The following is a 19,648-nucleotide window of genomic DNA, read 5'->3' as shown; positions in this document are numbered from 1 at the left end:
AATCTGAATAGTCAGAAAAAAAAAACTTTTGAACAAAGTAAAAATTAAATGTGTTTTGTTCTTTGATTGATAATTTGAAGTACTCTGGGATTCAACACGAGCTTTGTGCCACATACCAGTGGCTTTTTTTTATGATAGTCAAACATCAAATGATTGGACATTCTCCTTATAGCAAGAAAGATAAGTGTCTTCAGACTGTAACAAGTGTACCACCATCTTCAAAAGTCATTTCTTCATCTGAAGACCATAGTAATAAACCCATTTTCTGCTGCCTGTAGAGGTATTACTCACAAAGCAAGATGCATTATGTAAGAAATTTGTAAAAATTCTTCTTTTCTACCATGAGACATGATGTGCGTTTTGTTCCTGTGGAAAGAACTGTGGTGTCCACAAAGAACAAAGCTGCCTTGCTATAGTATGCTTGAACACACATTCATTTTCTTCCATTAGTTTCAGTACTGCAGCAATATTCTATTTAATAAATGCCAGAGGAAGTCAAGCTATCCGCAGAGAGCCCTTGAGATTGATATTTTATCCTGCAACTCTTTGAATCATCTCAATACGGTAAAGTGGAGTAAACAACGGAGCCATTCCTTTAAACCACAGACCAACTGACAACCTTCAACCCAAGTCAAATAATTACACAGGCCTTTGGGTTTTCTTCTTCCACCCTCCGTACCCTCTCTTGATACCAAATGATCCTACAGATATGCGAAAACACAGAAGTAAGCTGAGTTCTTGGCTATAGAACATTTATTAACATGGAGGGAAGCAGGTTGTATCTTGTACTTTGGTAGCCTCACACATAATAGCTACACACACATGCACATGCCACTCCACTGAGGACAATCCTTGAAAAGTTGTGAAATTATAGGCCTTTTCAATTACACAGCATTTTGTAACACCTAGCAGGTTTAAACATTGGACTTGTTTTAGTGGAGGCAGGTTTCATCCACACACTTAAATTTATAGTTTCCATTGTTTGTTTTAAACAATTTCACATAGTGGGGTGGAACACACTGTAAAGTGGATTAAATTTAATTCATCTGATATAATTAAATTTTCCTTGAGGCATTTGAGTCTCATCTTTATCAACAATAATAATGGAAGCTGAAGATATGATTTAAAATTTGTGCCATAGCTGGGACTTGTAACCAGGTCTCCTTGGTTGCTAGGCAGGTATGCTAGCCATTACACAACCACAGCACTACAACTAGCATAGCTGCACAGAATACCCTAGTAAAATGCCCTCCCTAACACAAACTTCAATTCACATATTCAGCTTATTTTCCCCTTCTTCGATCATCATTCAAATGTCTCAAGGAAAATTTAATTATATCAGATCAATACATCACCTATGCCTGAGGTACAAGCATGACTTCCCCATTACGTACAATGCTGGGGTTCTATTCCAATATTGGAGAGCCTCAGCAATAGTAAATTATCGCAAATTTATCTAACTTTTACAATTCCACTTTAAGTGCCAATGAGCAATAAGAAGGAAAAAATCTGTAAAGACTTATTTGACTCACCATTCTTCTTAATTTCTTCATTATTATCAATAGTCAACTGTTCAGCTAACTCAGATAACGATCCTTCAATGCTGAAACGGAACGTCTGAGAAAGCCTGCGGCGAATCCTCTTCATACTCATTTTAAGGCACTCAGTTTGGAAACTAGCAAACCAAATTAACAATACTGTCTGAAACAGGAGAGAGTTTAACACATAAAATAATTTTTTAAATAAAAACTCTTATAATCAAATTTAAACAAAAGATTTTATGTTTTCCCCCCACTCAGTACACAAAAACCACTATCACTAATATAACTTTTTTACTTTGGTCATAGTCGCAAAACATTTTCTCATAGGTGCACACATTAGTTAGTAAACGGGGGAGGGGAGAGGGGGAGCACTTTTCAACAATTTGAATTTTTCACTGTCAGAATCTCTGTTTAACTGATCAACAGGCCAACAGTTGAGTTCCTCAAGAGGACAAAAACTGACCACAGATTGCTCTCCATTATTATCCATAAGAAGATTGTTATTTAACAAGTACTTTTGTTTTCAATAGCATATTACTGGTACTTAATATTAACTGAGGTAAGTGAGATTTTTTCACACAATCAAGGAGGAGATTCTGTTTATTAATATACTATAAACTACTTGACGCACATTTTTAAAAAAGTGAGTAACGGAGCTTTACCTTAATGGCTGAAGGTGGGGCAGATTTAAACAAAATTCCTAGTTCGTATGATGAATGGTATTTGGCTCTAAATGTAGAAAAATGTAAGTTAATGCAAATGAGTAGGAAAAACAAACCTGTACTGTCCAGATGCAGCATTAGCACTGTCACGATTGACAGTTGCGTCATTTAAATATCTGGGTGTAACACTGCAAAGTGATATGAAATGGAATGAGCAAGTGAGGATTGTGGTGGGGAAGGTACATGGTCAACTTTAGTTTACTGAGAGAATCTTAGAAAAGTGTGGTTCACCTGTAAAGGAGAACACAAACACAACGCTAGTGCAACCTATTCATGAGTACTGCACGAGTGTTTGGGATCTTCACCAGCTTGGATTAAAGGAAGATATTTAGGAATTCAGAGGCGGGCAGTTAGATTTGTTACTGGTAGGTCTCAACAACACACAAGTATTATGGAGATGCTTCATGAATTTAAATGGTTATCACTTGAGGGAAGGTGACATTCTTTTGCACAGAACACTATCAAGAAAATTTAGAGAAGTAGCATTTGAAGCTGATTGCAGAATAATACTATGCTGCCAATATACCACAATGATAAGATATGATAAATTAGGGCTCATACAGAGGCATACTGACAGTCGTTTTTCCCTCGCTCTATCTATCAGTGAAACAGGAAAGGAAACTACTAATAATGGTACAGTATATCCTTGCCACCCAATGTCCGGTGGCTTGCGGAGTGAGTATGTACGTAGATGTAGATTGCAACAAAACCTGGGGGTAGATTTCAACGCTGTTAAAATGTCCCTCGCAGTGCATCTAAATTATTTCTTTAGAGAATAATACACTTATGGAATAATTTGTACAAAGTAAGTTGAAAGATGTGTCTTAAATTAGTAGCAAGCGAAGAACAAATTGTAATGTGCATGAACGCAATAAAAGATGAAATGTCTCTTATGCTGTAGATCTATTTAGAATGTACTATTCTGCTTTATTTGACAGATTAAGAAACAGTAATGCAGTGGCTGAGTGACAGTAATGAAACACCACCATCACCAAACTGTTATCACTTGATGTATACAAGTCAACAAGTTTTCGTTGCAAATGAACATAAGCTTGGTGATTACATTATTAATATTTAAGGACTGTCTTACAAACAGATATGACAGCTTGCATAAAAATATGCAAAACAGCTGGGTTCAAGCATACAAAAGTAGTTGGAATGTAAATAAATATTGTGAATTGACTTGGTCAAGGGTTTCAGGGGTCGTTATCAATAGTTCACCTAATGAAAACCTGAACAAACTAGCTTAACAAGAGTAGCAACTTTTAATAAAGCAAATGACACATAATTATGCAGGTACTATTATTTCAGATGATTCCACAGTAGACTGAATACACATCCCAGATGCTTCACTTAGTTGCTTGAAGCTGCACTATTGCATGAGAACCTGTAGTTCAGTCAGCATTAAGAAGATCCCCGACAATTGTAGTGCGCCTACATCAACCAATCATGTAATGCAATTTTGTAAACATAAATATGAATGCGCCTCAGCGTTGTCGCAGCTGTTGTTTTCGCTTGCAACCATTAGCGCTACACAGCTGAAAGCTGAGAACAGCACTGCTTTCATGCCAACTCACAAGCTGTAGTCCTACGCCTGCAAGAGAAAAATCAAATATCTGTTTTAAGCAAGCACAAATGAAGAACATCTGAAAATCCAGCCTCTTCCTCAGGCAGGAGTAAAATGTGAAAAACAAAGACACCCCCCCCCCCCCCCCCCATGAATAATGGACCTTGCCATCGGTGGGGAGGTTTGTGGGCCTCAGTGATACAGATATCTGTACCATAGGTGCAACCACTATGGAGAGGCATCTGTTGAGAGACCCAACAAATGTGTGGTTCCTGAAGTGGTGCAGCAGCCTTTTCAGTAGTTGCTGGGGCAACAGTCTGTATATTGATTGATCTGGCCTTGCAACGTCAACCAAAACGGCCTGGCTGTTCTGGTAACTGCAAATGTCTGAAAGCAAGGGGAAACTTCAGCCATAATTTTTCCTGAGGGCATGCAGCTCTATTGTATGGTTAAATGATGACAGCATCCTCTTGCGTAAAACATTCCAGAGGTAAAATAGCCCCCCTGTTGATCTCTACTTACAAGGGAACCTCCCCATCGCATCCCCCTCAGATTTAGTTATAAGTTGGCACAGTGGATAGGCCTTGAAAAACTGCACACAGATCAATAGAGAAAACAGGAAGAAGTTGTGAGGAACTATGAAAAAATAAGCAAAATATACAAACTGAGTAGTCCATGTGGAAGATAAGCAACATCGAGGACGACGTCAGCTTAGCAGTGCCGTGGTCCGGTGGATAGCGTGAGCAGCTTTGGAGCGAGAGGTCCTCGGTTCAAGGCTTCTCTCGTGTGAAAAATTTAATTTTTTGTTTTCAGTTTATGTCACAAACTCTTATGTTTTCATCACTTTTTTGGGAGTGATTATCACATCCACAAGAAAACCTAAATAGGGCAAGGTAGAAGAATCTTTTTACCCATTCGCCAAGTGTACAAGTTAGGTGGGTCGACAACATATTCCTGTCATGTGACGCACATGCCGTCACCAGTGTCGTCTAGAATATATCAGACGTGTTTTCCTGTGGAGGAATCGGTTGACCTATGACCTTGCGATCAAATGTTTTCAGTTCCCATTGGAGAGGCACGTCCTTTCGTCTACTAATCGCATGGTTTTGCGGTGCGGTCGCAAAACACAGACACTAAACTTATTACAGTGAACAGAGACGTCAATGAACAAACTGACAGATCATAACTTTGCGAAAATAAAGAAAAAAAAAATTTCACTCGAGGGAAGACTTGAACCTAGGACCTTTCGTTCCGCAGCTGCTCGTGCTAACCACAGGACCACGGCACACCTGAGCTGAAAAGCTTCTTGATGTTACGTATGTTCCGCATGGACTACTCAGGTAGTATATTTTGCTTATTTTTCCATAGTTCCACACAACTTCTTCCTGTTTTCTCGATTGATCTGTGTTCAGTTTTTGAAGCCCTATTCACTGTGCCAACTTATAACTAAATCTGAGGGGGGTGCGATGGGGGGGTTCCCTTGTTAGGAGGATGTCGTTATCAGGAGAAAGAAAGCTGGTGTTCTATGGATCGGAGTGTGGAATGTCAGATCCCTTAATCGGGCTGGTAAGTTATAAAATTTAAAAAGGAAAATGGATAGGTTAAAGTTAGGTAGAGTGGGAATTAGTGTAGTTCGACAGAAAGAGGAAGAGGACTTCTAGCCAGGTGAATACAGGGTCGTAAATACAAAATCAAATAGGGGTAATGCAGGTGTAGGTTAAATAATGAATAAGAAAATAGAAATGTGAATAAGCTACTATGAAAAGCATAGTGGATGCACTATTGAACCCAAGATAGACATGAAGCGCACACCTAACGTGGTAGTACAGTTTATATATGACGTAGCTCTGTAGACGAAGAGAATGGGGAAATGTACAATGAGAAACAAATTATTTAGATAGTTAAGGGAGATAAAAATTTTATAGTCATGGGGAACTGGAATTTGATAGTAAGAAAATGAAGAGAAGCAAAAATAGAAGGTGAATATGAGCTGAGGGGAAGGAATGAAAGAAGCCAAGTGGTATTTTGCACAGAGCATAATTTAATCATCGTTAACACTTGGTTTAAGAACCATGAAAGAAGTCTGTGTGTATGGAAGTGACCTGGAGACACCGGAATGTTTCAGATTGATTATATAGTGAAAGCCAGGGACTGCAGAATCAGTTTTTAAACTGTAAGATATTTCCAGGGGCAAATGTGTACTCTGACCACAATTTATTGGTTATGAACTGTACATTAAAACTGAAGAAACTGCAAAAAGGTAGGAAATTAAGGAGTGGAGCCTGGATAAAATGAAAGAGCCAGAGGTTGTTGATAGTTTCAGAGGGGGAATTAGGGAAGAATTAACAAGAGCAAGGGAGGAAGAATGGGTAGCTTTGTGAGGTGAAACAGTGAAGGTAGCAGATGATCAAATAAGTAAAAAGATGAGGACTAGTAGAGATCCTTGGGTAACACAAAAGATGTTGAACTTAAATGACAAAAGGAGATATTTATAAAAATTCAGTAAAGGTAGCAGGAAAAAGGGAATACAAATGTCTAAAACATGAGATTGACAAACAGTGCAAAATGGCTAAGCAGGGATAGCTAGAGGACAAATGTAAGGATTTAGAAGCATGGATCACTAGGGGAAAGACAGATACCATCTACGGGAAGTTGAAGAAGCCTATGGAGGAAAGAGAACCACCTGTATGAATATCAAGAGCTCAGATGGAAAACCAGTCCTCCACTGAGGGGAAAGCTAAACGGTGAAAGGTGGAAGGAGTACATACAGAGTCTATACAAGAGAGACGTACTTGAGGGCAGTATTATAGAAATAGAACACGAGTTATGTTAAAAAAAAAATCACAAAATTTTTCTATGTTTACCTTTTACTCATTGTGCATGGTCTCCTTCAAAACACTATGTTCCCAAATCATACACCGCTCCCAACATCGTTTCCACTTCCGAAAGCAGTCTTGTTACACCTCTTGCTGGATCGTGTGAAATGACATCTGTACATCTTCTTTCATCTCATCTATCGTTGCAAATCTTCATCCTTTCAATGGGGTTTTCAACTTTGGAAGTTAAAAAAAAGTCTGCAGGGGCCAGATCTGGAGAGTACAGAGGATGAGGTAGCAAAGTGACTGCACTTTTTGTGCAATAGTCACACACCAAAATGGATGAATGTGGGGGTACGTTATCATGATGCAAGAGCCATACATTGTCTCACAAAATTCAGGTCATTTCCTTCTCACATTTTCTTGCAGGCATTGCAATACGTTCCAATAGTACCAATGATTAACAGTTTGTCCCTGTGGCACAGATTCATGATGAACTAATCATTCAAAGTCATAGAAAACTCTCAGCATGGCTTTGCATTTGACCTGGCCTGACAAGTATTTTTTGTCTTGGAGAATCTTTCCCAACTCATTGTGAAGATTGAACCTTGATCTCAACATCATAGACCCATGTCTCATCACCAGTTATTATTCTCTTAAGGAACATCTCGTTCTCATTTGTGCGATCCAAAGTTCTTCACAGATTGCGACAGAAAAGTTTTTCTGGTCTTGACTCATGAGCCATGGACGAACTTTGTGGCAACACGGTGCACTCCAAGATGATGTGTCAGTATTTCATGACATGATCCAACTGAAATGTTACATTCTTCTGCAATCTCTCAGACAGTCTGTCTTCAATTGGCATGGACAATTTTGTTGGCGTTACTGACATGAGCATCATCAGTAGACGTCGAAAGGCGTCCTGAGTGAGGGTCATTTTTAACTTCTGTCTGGCCATTTGTAAACTGTGTGAACCACTTGTAACACCGAGTATGGCTTAAGCACTCATCACCATAGGCTTCCTCCAGCATTTGGTGTATGTCTACAGATTTTCTTGTTTCCTGCAAAATTTAATGTAGACACATTGCTCCTCTAACTCTGCCATCTCGAAATTCGCAAACTGTATGACACAACGTTCCACTCAATACAGCTCTGAACAATAACTAACAGACATAAAACAATGAAACTTCCAGCAGTTACACATTGAACACAGGTGTGTGCAGGGATGCCAACTGCATTTCGCTCCAACACTCATTGGCGCAAAATCACAAACGTTCTGGAATTTTTTGAACAGACCTCATACAACATAAATGGAGATGAGATGGGGGAGACTTGACACCATGAAAATAATTTGAGAGGGCACTGCAAAATCTAAGTCGAAACAAGGTCCCGGGAGTAAACTACACTCTGTCAGAACCACTGATAGCCTGTGGAGAGCCAGCCATGACAAAACTCTTCCATCTCGTGAGCTAGAGGTATGAAACAGGTGAAATACCATCAGATTTAAAAAAGAATTTAATAATTCCAATCCCAAAGGAAGTAGGTACTGAAAAGTGTGAATATTACTGAACTATTAGTTTAATAAGTCGCTCCAACACAAATTCTTTACAGAAGAATGGAAAAACTGGTAGAAGCCAGACTCGGGGAAGATCAGTTTGGATTCCAGAGAAATATATGAACATGCGAGGCAATATTGACCCTATGACTTCTCACAGAAGATAGGGTAAAGAAAGACAAAGCTAGATTTATAGCATTTGTTAACTTAAAGAACATTTTTGACAATATTGACTGGAATACCCTCTCTGACAGGGGGTGAAAGGCTATTTACAACATGTACAGAAACCAGATGACAGTTATGAGTCCAGGGGAATGAAAGGGAAGCAGTGGTTATGCAGGAAGCGAGACAGGATTATAGCCTATCCCCAACATTATTCATACTTTACACTGAACATGCATTAAGGGAAACAAAAAAAAAAAGAAGAAAAAAATAGAGTACGAATTAAAGTTCACGGAGAAGAAATAAAAACTTTGAGGTTTACTGATGACATTGTAGTTCCCTCAGAGACAACAAAGGATTTGGAAGAGCAGTTGAACTGAATGGACAGTGTCTTGAAAGGAGGATATAAGATGAACACCAAGAAAGCAAAACAAGAATAATAGAATGCAGTCAAATTAAATCAGGTGATACTGAGGGAATCAGATTAGGACAAGAGACACTTAAAGCAGTAGATGAGTTTTGTTATTTGGGCTGCAAAATAACTAATGATGGCCAAAGTAGAGAGGATATAAAATGTAGACTGGCAATGGCAAGAAAAATGTGTCTGAAGAAGAGAAATTTGTCAACATCAAGTATAGATTTAAGTGTCAGGAAGTCTTATCTAAAAGTATTTGTATGGAGTGTAGCCTTGCACGGAAGTGAAACTTGGACGAGAAACAGTTTAGACAAGAAGAGAATAGAAGCTTTTGAAATGTGGTGCTACACAAAAATGCTGAAGATTAGATAGGTAGATCACATAACTAATGACATGGTACCGAGTATAATTGGGGAGAAAAGATATTTATGGCACAACCTGACTAGAAGAAGGGATTGGTTCATAGGACATATTCTGAGACATCAAGGGATCACCAATTTAGTCCTGGAAGGGTGGGTTTGTGTGTGTGTGTGTGTGTGTGTGTGTGTGTGTGTGTGATACATTCAAAAAATATATCTTTAGTTGACTTAAAAATAAAAAGAACTGATCTCATTTAGGTGCTGAAAAGTATCACATATCCCCTATTGAAATGTGTCCCACTACATGGTCAAATTTCAACAAAAAGATGCTTCAATTGAAATATAAAATTTTACCTTTTGTTTATTACTAGGAATTGCAAAAAAGTTCTACAAGTTGCCCAGCATACTACAATAATTAATGGTGCTAACTATAAAAGAATACAACAGCGTTTCATAGGAAAAATTATTATCTACAGTTTCTTGACATGTGCTCCCACCTTCCCTCCTAAAACCTGTGAGTGCCTCAACATTACTCCAATTACAAAAAACTTCAGAAGGATCCGAATATGAAGATTTTTAAAAATCAACTGGTAAAAGCATCTTCATTCTCCTCCGAAGATAAGAAGCTGCTTTGTAAAAGAGAAGCATGCCCACCTAGACACTATGGATTACCCAAAGTGCATAAACCCGAGGTTCCTTTGAGGCCAATTGTCAGCACTGTAGGTGGCCCCACCAACAAGTTAGCTAGACACATTGCCTCATTGCTGCAACCTTATGTTGGTAGGACTGACAGTCATATTAAAAATTCAGCTCATTTCATTAACAAGTTGAAGGAAATGAGTGTGGGCCCAGAAGATATCTTCGTGAGTTTTGATAATGTGTCGTTATTTACCATGCATAGAAGATATTTTTCCTACTGACATTGTGGCATTATTCCGACACTGCCTCACCACAACCTACTTTCAATACAACAGTGACTTTTGTAAACAGATTGACAGGTGGCTACGGGTAGTTCTCTTAGTCCTGCTGTGGCTAACTTGTTTAAGGAGATTTTTGAGCAACAGGCGTGGCAGACTGCCAGTAAGAGATCAGCCAGCTGGTATCACTATGTCAATGACACTTTCACAGTATGGACACATGGAGCAGAGGAGTTGAATGCCTTCCTGACACATCTAAACAGCCCAAAAATCCAATTTACTATGAAGACAGAGAAGTGCCGCAACATGACATGACATGGACTCAACTAATGTCTGAAGTAGTGCTGGAGAAAATTAACACCATGAATCTTGCAGGGCTGTCCATAAATCCGTGAGAGTACGAGAGGGTGGAGATCTCTTCTGAACAGCACATTGTAAGGCATCCGATACACGCTCGATAATATTCATGTCTGCGTAGTTTTGTGACCAGTGGAACTGTTTAAACTCAGAAGACTATATTTTCAGACGTTGTTGACAAACTTCTTATGGTACCAGCAGCTATTCAGTATAGCAGGATGATTGGCACACAGCCATTGATGAGTGTGTCATTTGGAGTGCGGCAATTTCTGTAGTCAGCTCAGCTAACTGCGACTGCAGGGATGAGAGAGTCACTGCAGGCATGAATTTTCTGGATGTGTCTGTGATTAAATGATGGGGTGGAACATTGGGCCGTAAGGTGTATAGAAAGGCCACACATACTGATCATTATCTGCATAAAGATTCAAACCACCACCCTCGACAACCAAGAGGTGTAATAAAAACCTTGGTACAACATTTGTGAAACTATTTATTTAAAAGATGCGACTGAACATCTACGGTCGACTTTCGTCAAGAATGGCTATTCTAGCAAGGAGACAGATCGAGCACTTCGCTCTAGGCAGAGAATCAGGAGCAACGACGAACAACAGCTGCCCAACGACAAGGTTTTTCTTCCATTCATTACTAAGATCGCATTGGGAAATAAGCAAGTACGGAGTGCAAACTGTTTTCAGACCCACTAGGAAAATAAAAGAATATTTAAGATCAGCAAAAGATGCAAGACATCCTTTGGCTACACTGGAGTATACTAAATTCCTTGTAGTTGTGGACAGGTTTAAATCGATACCACAAAGAAAAGTGTTAACATCCATCTTGTTGAACATAAGAGGAATTGCAGCCTGGGTCACACAGGTAAATCGGCCATAGCAGAACATGTTTACCAGAAAGGTAATCATGAAATAAAATTCAGTGAGACGAGTGTCATATCTAAAGCATCGCATTATTATGCGCACACGAATAGAGAGGCTATCAAGATTGGTTAACACCATAATAAATTTAACAGGAAAGAGGAAAGTGTTAAACTGAATAAAATTTGGATGTCAGTGTTGCACCGGAAGTGTGACGAATGATTAATTTCAATAGAGAATGTTGGCATTACCAGAGACAATCTCAAAGCCGACACCTTGTGATGGACAGTGGCGCCCTCTGCACTGCCTATACAATCAGCGTGTCCTCGAGTTCTCTTTGCAGTTCGTCGCTTTACCTCGGAGGCCCATGCTCGGCAATTCACTCTCACCTATCTAGTCTGCAAACAAGGCAAACACTCATGACAAATAACAATTCAAGAGAGAGACCAACTGGTAGATTATTGCTTCATAACTGATTCATATTAAACTCCACCACTGACAATGCACATTTAGGATCATGGTTACTAAAGTTAATAAATCAGTCAAGAAACCTTGGACAGTATTCTTATCGGAAAGGGCCAATAAGCAGTTGTTAGCATCCCACTTAGACAATGAATTCACATCATTTACTTGCAGTTTGATGGACATAGAGGATTTATGGGTGAAGTTTAGTATGTCTCGAGTAAGTGGATTAAGAATGGAAAAGATCCATTGCAGTTTAACATCATCATTTGGAAAATGCTGAGAAACCAAAGACTGCTGCACTTTCAGTTCAAAAGAGAAAGCGCAAATGATGACAGGCAGAAGTTATTAGAGATTAATGCATTTGTAAAAGGATCGATGCGCAAAGTGTTCAACTATCACTGTAATACCTTAGCAAAAGATATTGCTGAGAACCCAAGAAAATTCTGGTCCTAAGTAAAATTGCTAAATGGGCTGAAGGCTACTATGAGCCACTTGTTGTCCAGTATGGTGCAGCACTAGATGGTAGCAAACGGAAAGCTGAAGTTATAAATTTCGCAATTACGAAATTGTTCACACACAAGACTCTTACAAGCATACTATCATTTGAACATCACACAGACTGCCATACAGAGGGGACAGTAATAGACATCACCAGCATAGAAAAACAACAGTGTGTTGAAAACAAATAAGTATCCAGGTCCCGATGGAGTCCCAGTTCAGTTTAACAAAGAGTACTCTGGGGCATTAGCCCCCTACTTAGCTTGCATTTAATGCAAATATCTTGCCCAGCGCAAAGTCCCAAGCAATTGCAAGAAAATGCAGGTGACTGCTGTATACAAGAAGGTAAAAGAACAGACCTGCAACATTACAGACCAATATCCTTAACACCAGTTTACTGCAGAATTCTTGAACATATTTTCAGTTCAAATATAATAAATTTCCTTGAGATGAAAAAGCTTATATTCACAAATCGAGCTAATGCGAAACTCTGTTCGTCCTTTTCTCACAGGACATTCTGTGAACTACGGATGAAGGGCAATAGGCAGATTCCATATTATGAATTTCCAAAAAGCATTTGACAGGGTGCCCCAGTGCAGACTGTTAATGAAGGTGCAAGCATACAGAATAGGTTCCCAGTTATGAGAGTGGCTCAAATACCTCTTATGTAATAAAACCCAGTATGTTGTCCTCGGAGAGAAGGGTATCATCAGGAGTGCGCCAGGGAAGTATGTTATGATTGCTATTATTTTCCAATATACATAAATGACCATACAGACAGAGTGAGCAGAAATTTGCAGCTGTTTGCTGACGATGCTGTGGTGAATGGGAAAGTGTCATCATTGTGTTACTGTAGGATGATACAAGATGGCTTAGACAACATTTCTAGTTGGTGTGACGAATGGCAGCTTTCTCTAAATGTCAAAAAATGTACGTCAGTTTTGACCAGTAGGAAAAACGAACCCATAATGTTCAAATAAAGTATTAGTAGTGTGCTGCTTGACACTCTCATGTCTATTAAATATCTGGGCTTAATATTTCAAAGTGATATGAAATGGAATGAGCACACAAGGATTGTAGTGGGGATGGCAAATGGTTGACTTCAGTTTATTGGAAGAATTTTAAGAAAATGTGGTTCAGCTGTAAATGAGACTGTGTACAGGGTACTGGTACAACCCATTCTTGAGTACTACTTGAGTGTTTGTGATCACCACCGGGTGGATTGCAAAAGTTATTTAAGCAATTTAGAGGCAGGCTGCTAGATTTGTTGCCGATAGGTTCGAACAACACACAGGTATTACAGAGATGCTTCAGGAATTCAAATCAGAATCGCCAGAGGGAAGGCAACATTCTATTCAAAGAACACTACCGAGAAAATTTAGAGAACCAGCATTTGAAGCTGACTGCAGAACGATTCCACTGCTGCGAATGCACATTTCGCACAAGGGCCATGAAGATATGGTGAGACAAATTACGGCTTGTGTGGTTCCCTTGCTCTATTAGTGAGCTGAACAGGGAAGGAAATGACTAGTGTTGGTACAAGGCACCCCCCACCAAGTACCATAGCACGTATGTAGATGTAGCTGTAGTACATATTCAATAACATAAGACCTACACATTTACAGTCCCTCAATCGAATAACGTTTCAAATAAATTACGATATTTTTTGATCATTTTCTTCATGTGGTGTATTTCTTAGAAGATTTAGGTTTCCAACTTGGTGATTGTTGACAAGTGTTCACTTTATTAAAGCTTGCACTATTGGCCAATTTCAACCTTACATGCCTGGCTCAGTATGTATCACATTTGTTTTCTTTTGTAATGAAAATAGTTTTCTTGTGGGCCCGGACTACAGAAGACAACACCCTGCAACCCACTGTACACTACATGATGGAAGGTACTATATTGTTGCCTTTCCTGTTCCAATTATAAACAGAGAAACTGATAGCCAGTATGCTCCTAAACAAACCCTACCACCTTCTTTTGTATTTATGTGTTGCTGTCAGGTACAATGTAATGAATTATATCTTACTTGCTTACTTTTACACACACACACACACACACACACACACACACACACACACACACACACGAGATTCAATGTTTTCCCTGAATCCATGCCCGTGAATTCATCATTTCCTCCAGCAATGTTTGAGCTTAAAATACGCTTTACTGAGCGGCAACAGTCTGACAACAGAGATATTGGTCTGTAATTCTGCACATTCATTATTTCATCCCTTTGGTAAACAGGAGTGAATTGCACTCTTTGCTAGCCACATGAGACTATTCACCACACAAGAGATTCTCAACAAATATGAGCTAGGATAGGGGGAATTCTGTGCCATGTTCTATATAAAATCTAACTGGAGTGCCATCATCACGACTTAGCGCTGCCTTTGGTTTAAGTAGTAGTTTGAAAAGTAAAACCAACAACATTCAATTGTATGAATGTATCATCAACTTCTCCTTCTGAAAATAAGGAAATAATATATTCTCTAAAAAATAAAAACTGATTTGGTTTTGATGGGGTTTCCAACAGAATGATAAATATTTGTTCCCCTATAATAAGACCTACCGTATCTTATTTCAAATATGCATTACATCACTAACTCAAGGCATTTTTCCAGAGAGACTGAAATATGCAGTTGTCAAGCCCCTATTTAAGAAAGGTGATATGAGAGATGTCAGTAACTACCAATCTGTTCCACTGCTGATATTTTTTAAAATATTTGAGGGGGGAGGGGGGGGGGGAGGATTTATTCTTGCATAGTATCTCACCGTAACAATAATAATATCTTCAGCAAATCATGATTTGGATTTCAGAAGAATTACTCTACTGAGAATGAAATTTACATGTTCACTCACCAAATGCTAGAGCGCTTGCTGACGGCTGGCTCTGACAAATAAAAAAAAGAGGAGAAGCCAGCTACTCTTCAACACATTAAAACCTCCACCTTAAAAGCACTAGGGTGGAGGACACAGAGGGACAAAGGACATGCACTAAAACTTAGATCAAATGATAAAACCCACCCTCACGAATAAAACGTAAAACTAAATCAGTCAGTGAGGCATTGTCAGATAAAATTAGTGGGAACACGTCCGGTAACCCAAGGTTTCATAGCTGGGCAGTCAAAGTGGGACAGTGCATCAGAATATGGGACACAGTCAACTGGGCACCGCACCGACACTCAAGAAAGTCTTCACGGCGCAAGAGGCAACCTTGGGTCGCCCAAGTGCGGCCAATGCGGAGCCGGCAGAGGACAACTGAATCCCTGCAAGAGGTCCGCATGGAAGACTTCCACACATTCATAGTCTCCTTAATGACATGCAGTTTGTAGTGTGTACTGTTACGCCGTTCCGTCCCTCAAAGCCGAAAAACCCTACAGCGTAAGTCAGAACGCAGGTCAGGTTCAGAGATGTCCATCTCCAGAAGCGGTTTCTGCATAGCCTGTTTGGCCAGCCTGTCGGCAAGTCTGAACAGCAGGACCGGTCCAAGGCATAGATGGACTCCTGGATGGACACTACCAAAGGATGGCGAGGGTAGCACCAATCAATAGCTTGTAGGCTGCTCAAAGAGTCAGTACACAGAAGAAACGATTCTCCGGGGCATGAAAGGATATACTGAAGTGCACGAGAGATGGCCAACAGCTCTGCAGTGAATACACTGCAGCCATCGGGCAAGGAATGCTGTTCAAAATGGCCTCTGTGGACATAGGTGAAGTCAACATGGCCATCAGCCATTGAGCCATTGGCATAAACCATTTCAGAGCCCCAGAACACATCAAGAACCGAGAGGAAGTGACAGCGGAGAGCGGCAGGAGTAACTGAGTTCTTAGGGTCACACAAAAGGTCTAGATGAATCTGCGGCCTAGGTGTACACCATAGAGGTGTATGCGGATGGACCTAGATGGGATGTGGTAAAGGGAAGGACTCCAGTTCAGACAGAAGGGATCGCACGTGAACCGCAATTCTTAGCCCTGACCTGGGCCACCGATGCGGGAGATGAACTGTCGTAGGTGGAAAAAGGAGACGCTAATTTGGATGCGCAGGAGAATTACGAATGTGTGCAACATAACTGGTGAGCAGTTGTGCACGTCGGATCTGCAATGGAGGGACTCCGGCCTCCACCAGGACACTGGTCACCGGACTCATTCTAAAAGCTCCTGTCACTAGGCAAACGTCACAGTGGTGCACTGGGTCAAGTACACGCAACACTGAGGTTGCCACCAAACCATAAACCAGACTCCCATAGTCAAGGCGGTATTGAACAAGGGCTTTGTACAACTGCTGCAGAATAGAGCGATCTGCACCCCAGTTGGTGTTGCTCAAGCAGCAAAGGGCATTGAGGTGCTGCCAGCACTTCCCACTTAAGATGACGAAGGTGAGGTAGCCAAGTCAATCGGGCGTCGAAAACCATTCCTAAGAATTTATATGTCTCCACTACAGTGAGTGGATCATCATGAAGGTAAAGTTCTTGTTCCAGATGAATGGTACGACACTGACAGAAGTGCATGACACACGACTTAGAGGCCGAAAACTAGAATCTGTGGGCGAGAGCACATGACTGTGCCTTGTGGATGGCTCCCTGTAGGCACCGCTCAGCAACAGTACTGGTGGAGCAGTACGAAATGCAGAAGTTGTCTGCCTACAGAGAGGGTGAGAAGGGCAGCCTAAAGCTGCTGCTAGACCGTTAATGATTACTAAAATAGTGATACACTCAATACAGAGCACTGCGGGACCCTATTCTCCTGGATACGGGCGGAACTATGGGAGGCACCAACTTGGACACGGAAAGTACCGAGCGACAGGAAATTCTGGATAAAAATTGGGAGCAGGCCTCTGAGATCTCACCCACATAATGTGTCAAGGATATGATGTTGCCAGGTGGTGTCATACATTCTGCGTAGATCAATAAAGATGGCAACAAGGTGTTGGCGTCTAGAAAAGGCTGTTCGGATGTCAGACTAAAGGGACACAAGATTATCAGTGGTAGAGCGCCCCTGGCGGAACCCGCCCTGACGTGGAGCCAGTAGGCCATGTGACTCCAGGACCCAACCCATCCACTGACACACCATACGTTCCAGCAGCTTACAGACAATGTTGGTTAGGCTGATGGGCCGATAGCTATCCACATCAAGCGAGTTTTTACTGGGTTTGAGCACCGGAACGATGGTGCTCTCCTGCCATTGCGATGGAAAGACGCCATTGCACCAGATCCGGTTGAAGATGACAAGGAGATGGCACTTTTAGTCAGACGAGACATGTTTAATCATCTGACTATGGATCTGATCCGGCCCAGGAGCTATATCGAGGCAATGTGCAAGTGCGCTGAGGAGCTCCCACTCCGTAAATGAGGTATTATACAGTTCACCATGGCATGTAGCGAACGACAGGACTTTCCTTTCCATCCGCCATTTGAAGGTGCGAAAGGCTGGGGGGTAGTTCGACACAGAGGGTCGAGCAAAGTGCTCGGCAATCGTGTTTGCGTCGGTACATAGCATGTCATTGATGGTAATGCTAGGGACACCTGTTGGGGTATGGTACCCAAAAATATGTTTGATCTTTGTCCAGACTTGGGAAGCTGACGTATGGCACCCAATGGTCGACACGTACCTCTCCCAACACTCCTGCTTCCGTCATTTGATAAGTTGGCGAGTGCGCGTATAGAGCCGCTTAAAGGCTATCAGATGCTCTAGGGAAGGGTGTCACTGATGTTGGTGTAGAGTTCACAGACATTCTGTAATTGCCTCAGCGACTTCCAGCGACCACCAAGGGACTGTCATTTGTCGGGGGCACCCTAAAGAGTGAGGGATCGAGTTTTCTGCTGCAGAAACGATTGTGGTAGTCACCTGCTCAACCATTACATCGAAGTTACCATGTGGGGGAGAGTCAATAGTGACACGAGAGGTGAAAGTTTCCCAGTTTGTCTTGTTTAAAGCCCATCTGGACAGGCGTCTGTGGGCCTGACGATGGGGCAGTGACAGGAAGATGGCAGAGTGGTCACTACCACCCAGGTCGTCATGTGCTCTCCAGTGGATAGACGTGAGAAGTCCTGGGCTGCAAATTGATAAATCAATGGCCGAGTAACTACATCGAACCACACTGAAATGTGTGGCGGCCCCAGAATTTAAGAGGCAGTGTTCAAACTGAAACAGTAAAGTTTTGATATCTCTCCCTCGGCCAGTAAGCGCAGTGCCACCCCACAAGGGGTTATGGGTGTTAAAATCTCCCAAAAGTAGGAAACGTTTAGGGAGTTGATCAATCAGTGCAGCTAATACATTCAGGGGTACTGCACCATCTGGAGGAAGACATACACTGCAGACAGTTATTGCCTGCATCGTTCATGTTTGACAGCCACAGCTTCAAGAGGGGTTTGAAGGGGCACAGTTTCACTACAGACTGAGTTTAGGACGCAAACTCCACTTGACACTCGATTAGTCGCTATGGTTCCTGTAATATCCCTTATAGCCGTGGAGGGCAGGGGTCCACATTGCCGGGAACCAGGTTTCCCGGGGGGAGGGGGGGGGGGGGGGGCAATGCAGGTGTAAAGCTTAACAGTAACAGTTGCCATAGCTCAGCCAGGCAGTGGAAAAAAATGCCGCAATTCCACTGGAGGATGACATCATAGTGAGACTGGGAAGGCATGGAACATTCAATGAGGCAGTTTACACCTCAGGGTCACCTGCTGCCACTGACTTTTTGCCTGAGTAGTCTATATCCATTGTGTCTGGGGGTCTGGCGAGATCCAGGTCCTCAGCGGACGCCAGAATCTCCACCCCATCCTCAGACGCAGAGCTTGTAGGTAGTGGTGGTGTGGGTGCCAATGCAAGTTCCTTGTTCTTATGGGTCATCTTTTTAGATTTCTTGTGCTGTTCCTCGGGTTTCCCTGGCTGCTTTTGGGCTCTTCAGCCATTGGCAGGAGTCCCACTAGCAGAAACCTGGGAAGGGAGTGACCCAAGGGACCCCTTCCTAGCGAGAGGAGCCAAAGAAGCCTTATGCTTCTCTGGCCCAGAAGTGGGGACTGAAATCCCCAATTGTTGGGGGGGGGGGGGGGGGGGGTTGCCCCTGAAGTAAATGGTGCAGGAGCAACAGGGAGGGAAGTGCCCCCCACCATCGAAGGGGCAGGTGTAATCTCCCAGTTCTGAGAGGCAACAGGAATTCGAGGAAGTGATGGGGCGACAACTGTTCTCATAGCGGCAGCATATGAGGAGGTCATAGCCACAGGATGTGGGCGCTCAAATTTCCTCTTGGCCTCTATGTAGGTCAGTCGGTCCAAGGTCTTACATTCCATGATTTTACTCTCGTTCTGTAAAATCCAGCAGTCTGGCAACCAAGGTGAATGATGCTCTTTGCAGTTGACACAGATGGGAGGTGGGGCACATGGAGTATTGGGATGCAATGGATG

General features: G+C 41.7%; 1 protein-coding gene across 1 annotated transcript in view; it reads right to left on the bottom strand.

Annotated features, from left to right (window-relative positions):
• The window catches only part of LOC124721516 (cyclin-dependent kinase 17-like), a 197,437-nt gene that overhangs the window by 165,221 nt on the left and 12,568 nt on the right, over positions 1 to 19,648 (bottom strand). The window contains exon 2 of the mRNA XM_047246532.1: positions 1,533 to 1,701. Within this exon, the coding sequence (XP_047102488.1) occupies positions 1,533 to 1,653 (121 nt within the window). The 5' untranslated portion in view covers positions 1,654 to 1,701. The remainder of the gene's footprint in view (positions 1 to 1,532; positions 1,702 to 19,648) is intronic.

This window comes from Schistocerca piceifrons, chromosome X (assembly GCF_021461385.2).
Source record: "Schistocerca piceifrons isolate TAMUIC-IGC-003096 chromosome X, iqSchPice1.1, whole genome shotgun sequence".
Classification (NCBI taxonomy): Eukaryota; Metazoa; Arthropoda; class Insecta; order Orthoptera; family Acrididae; genus Schistocerca; species Schistocerca piceifrons.
The sequence above is the reverse complement of the archived record's forward strand: the minus strand, read 5'-3'. Positions and strand labels throughout refer to the sequence as shown.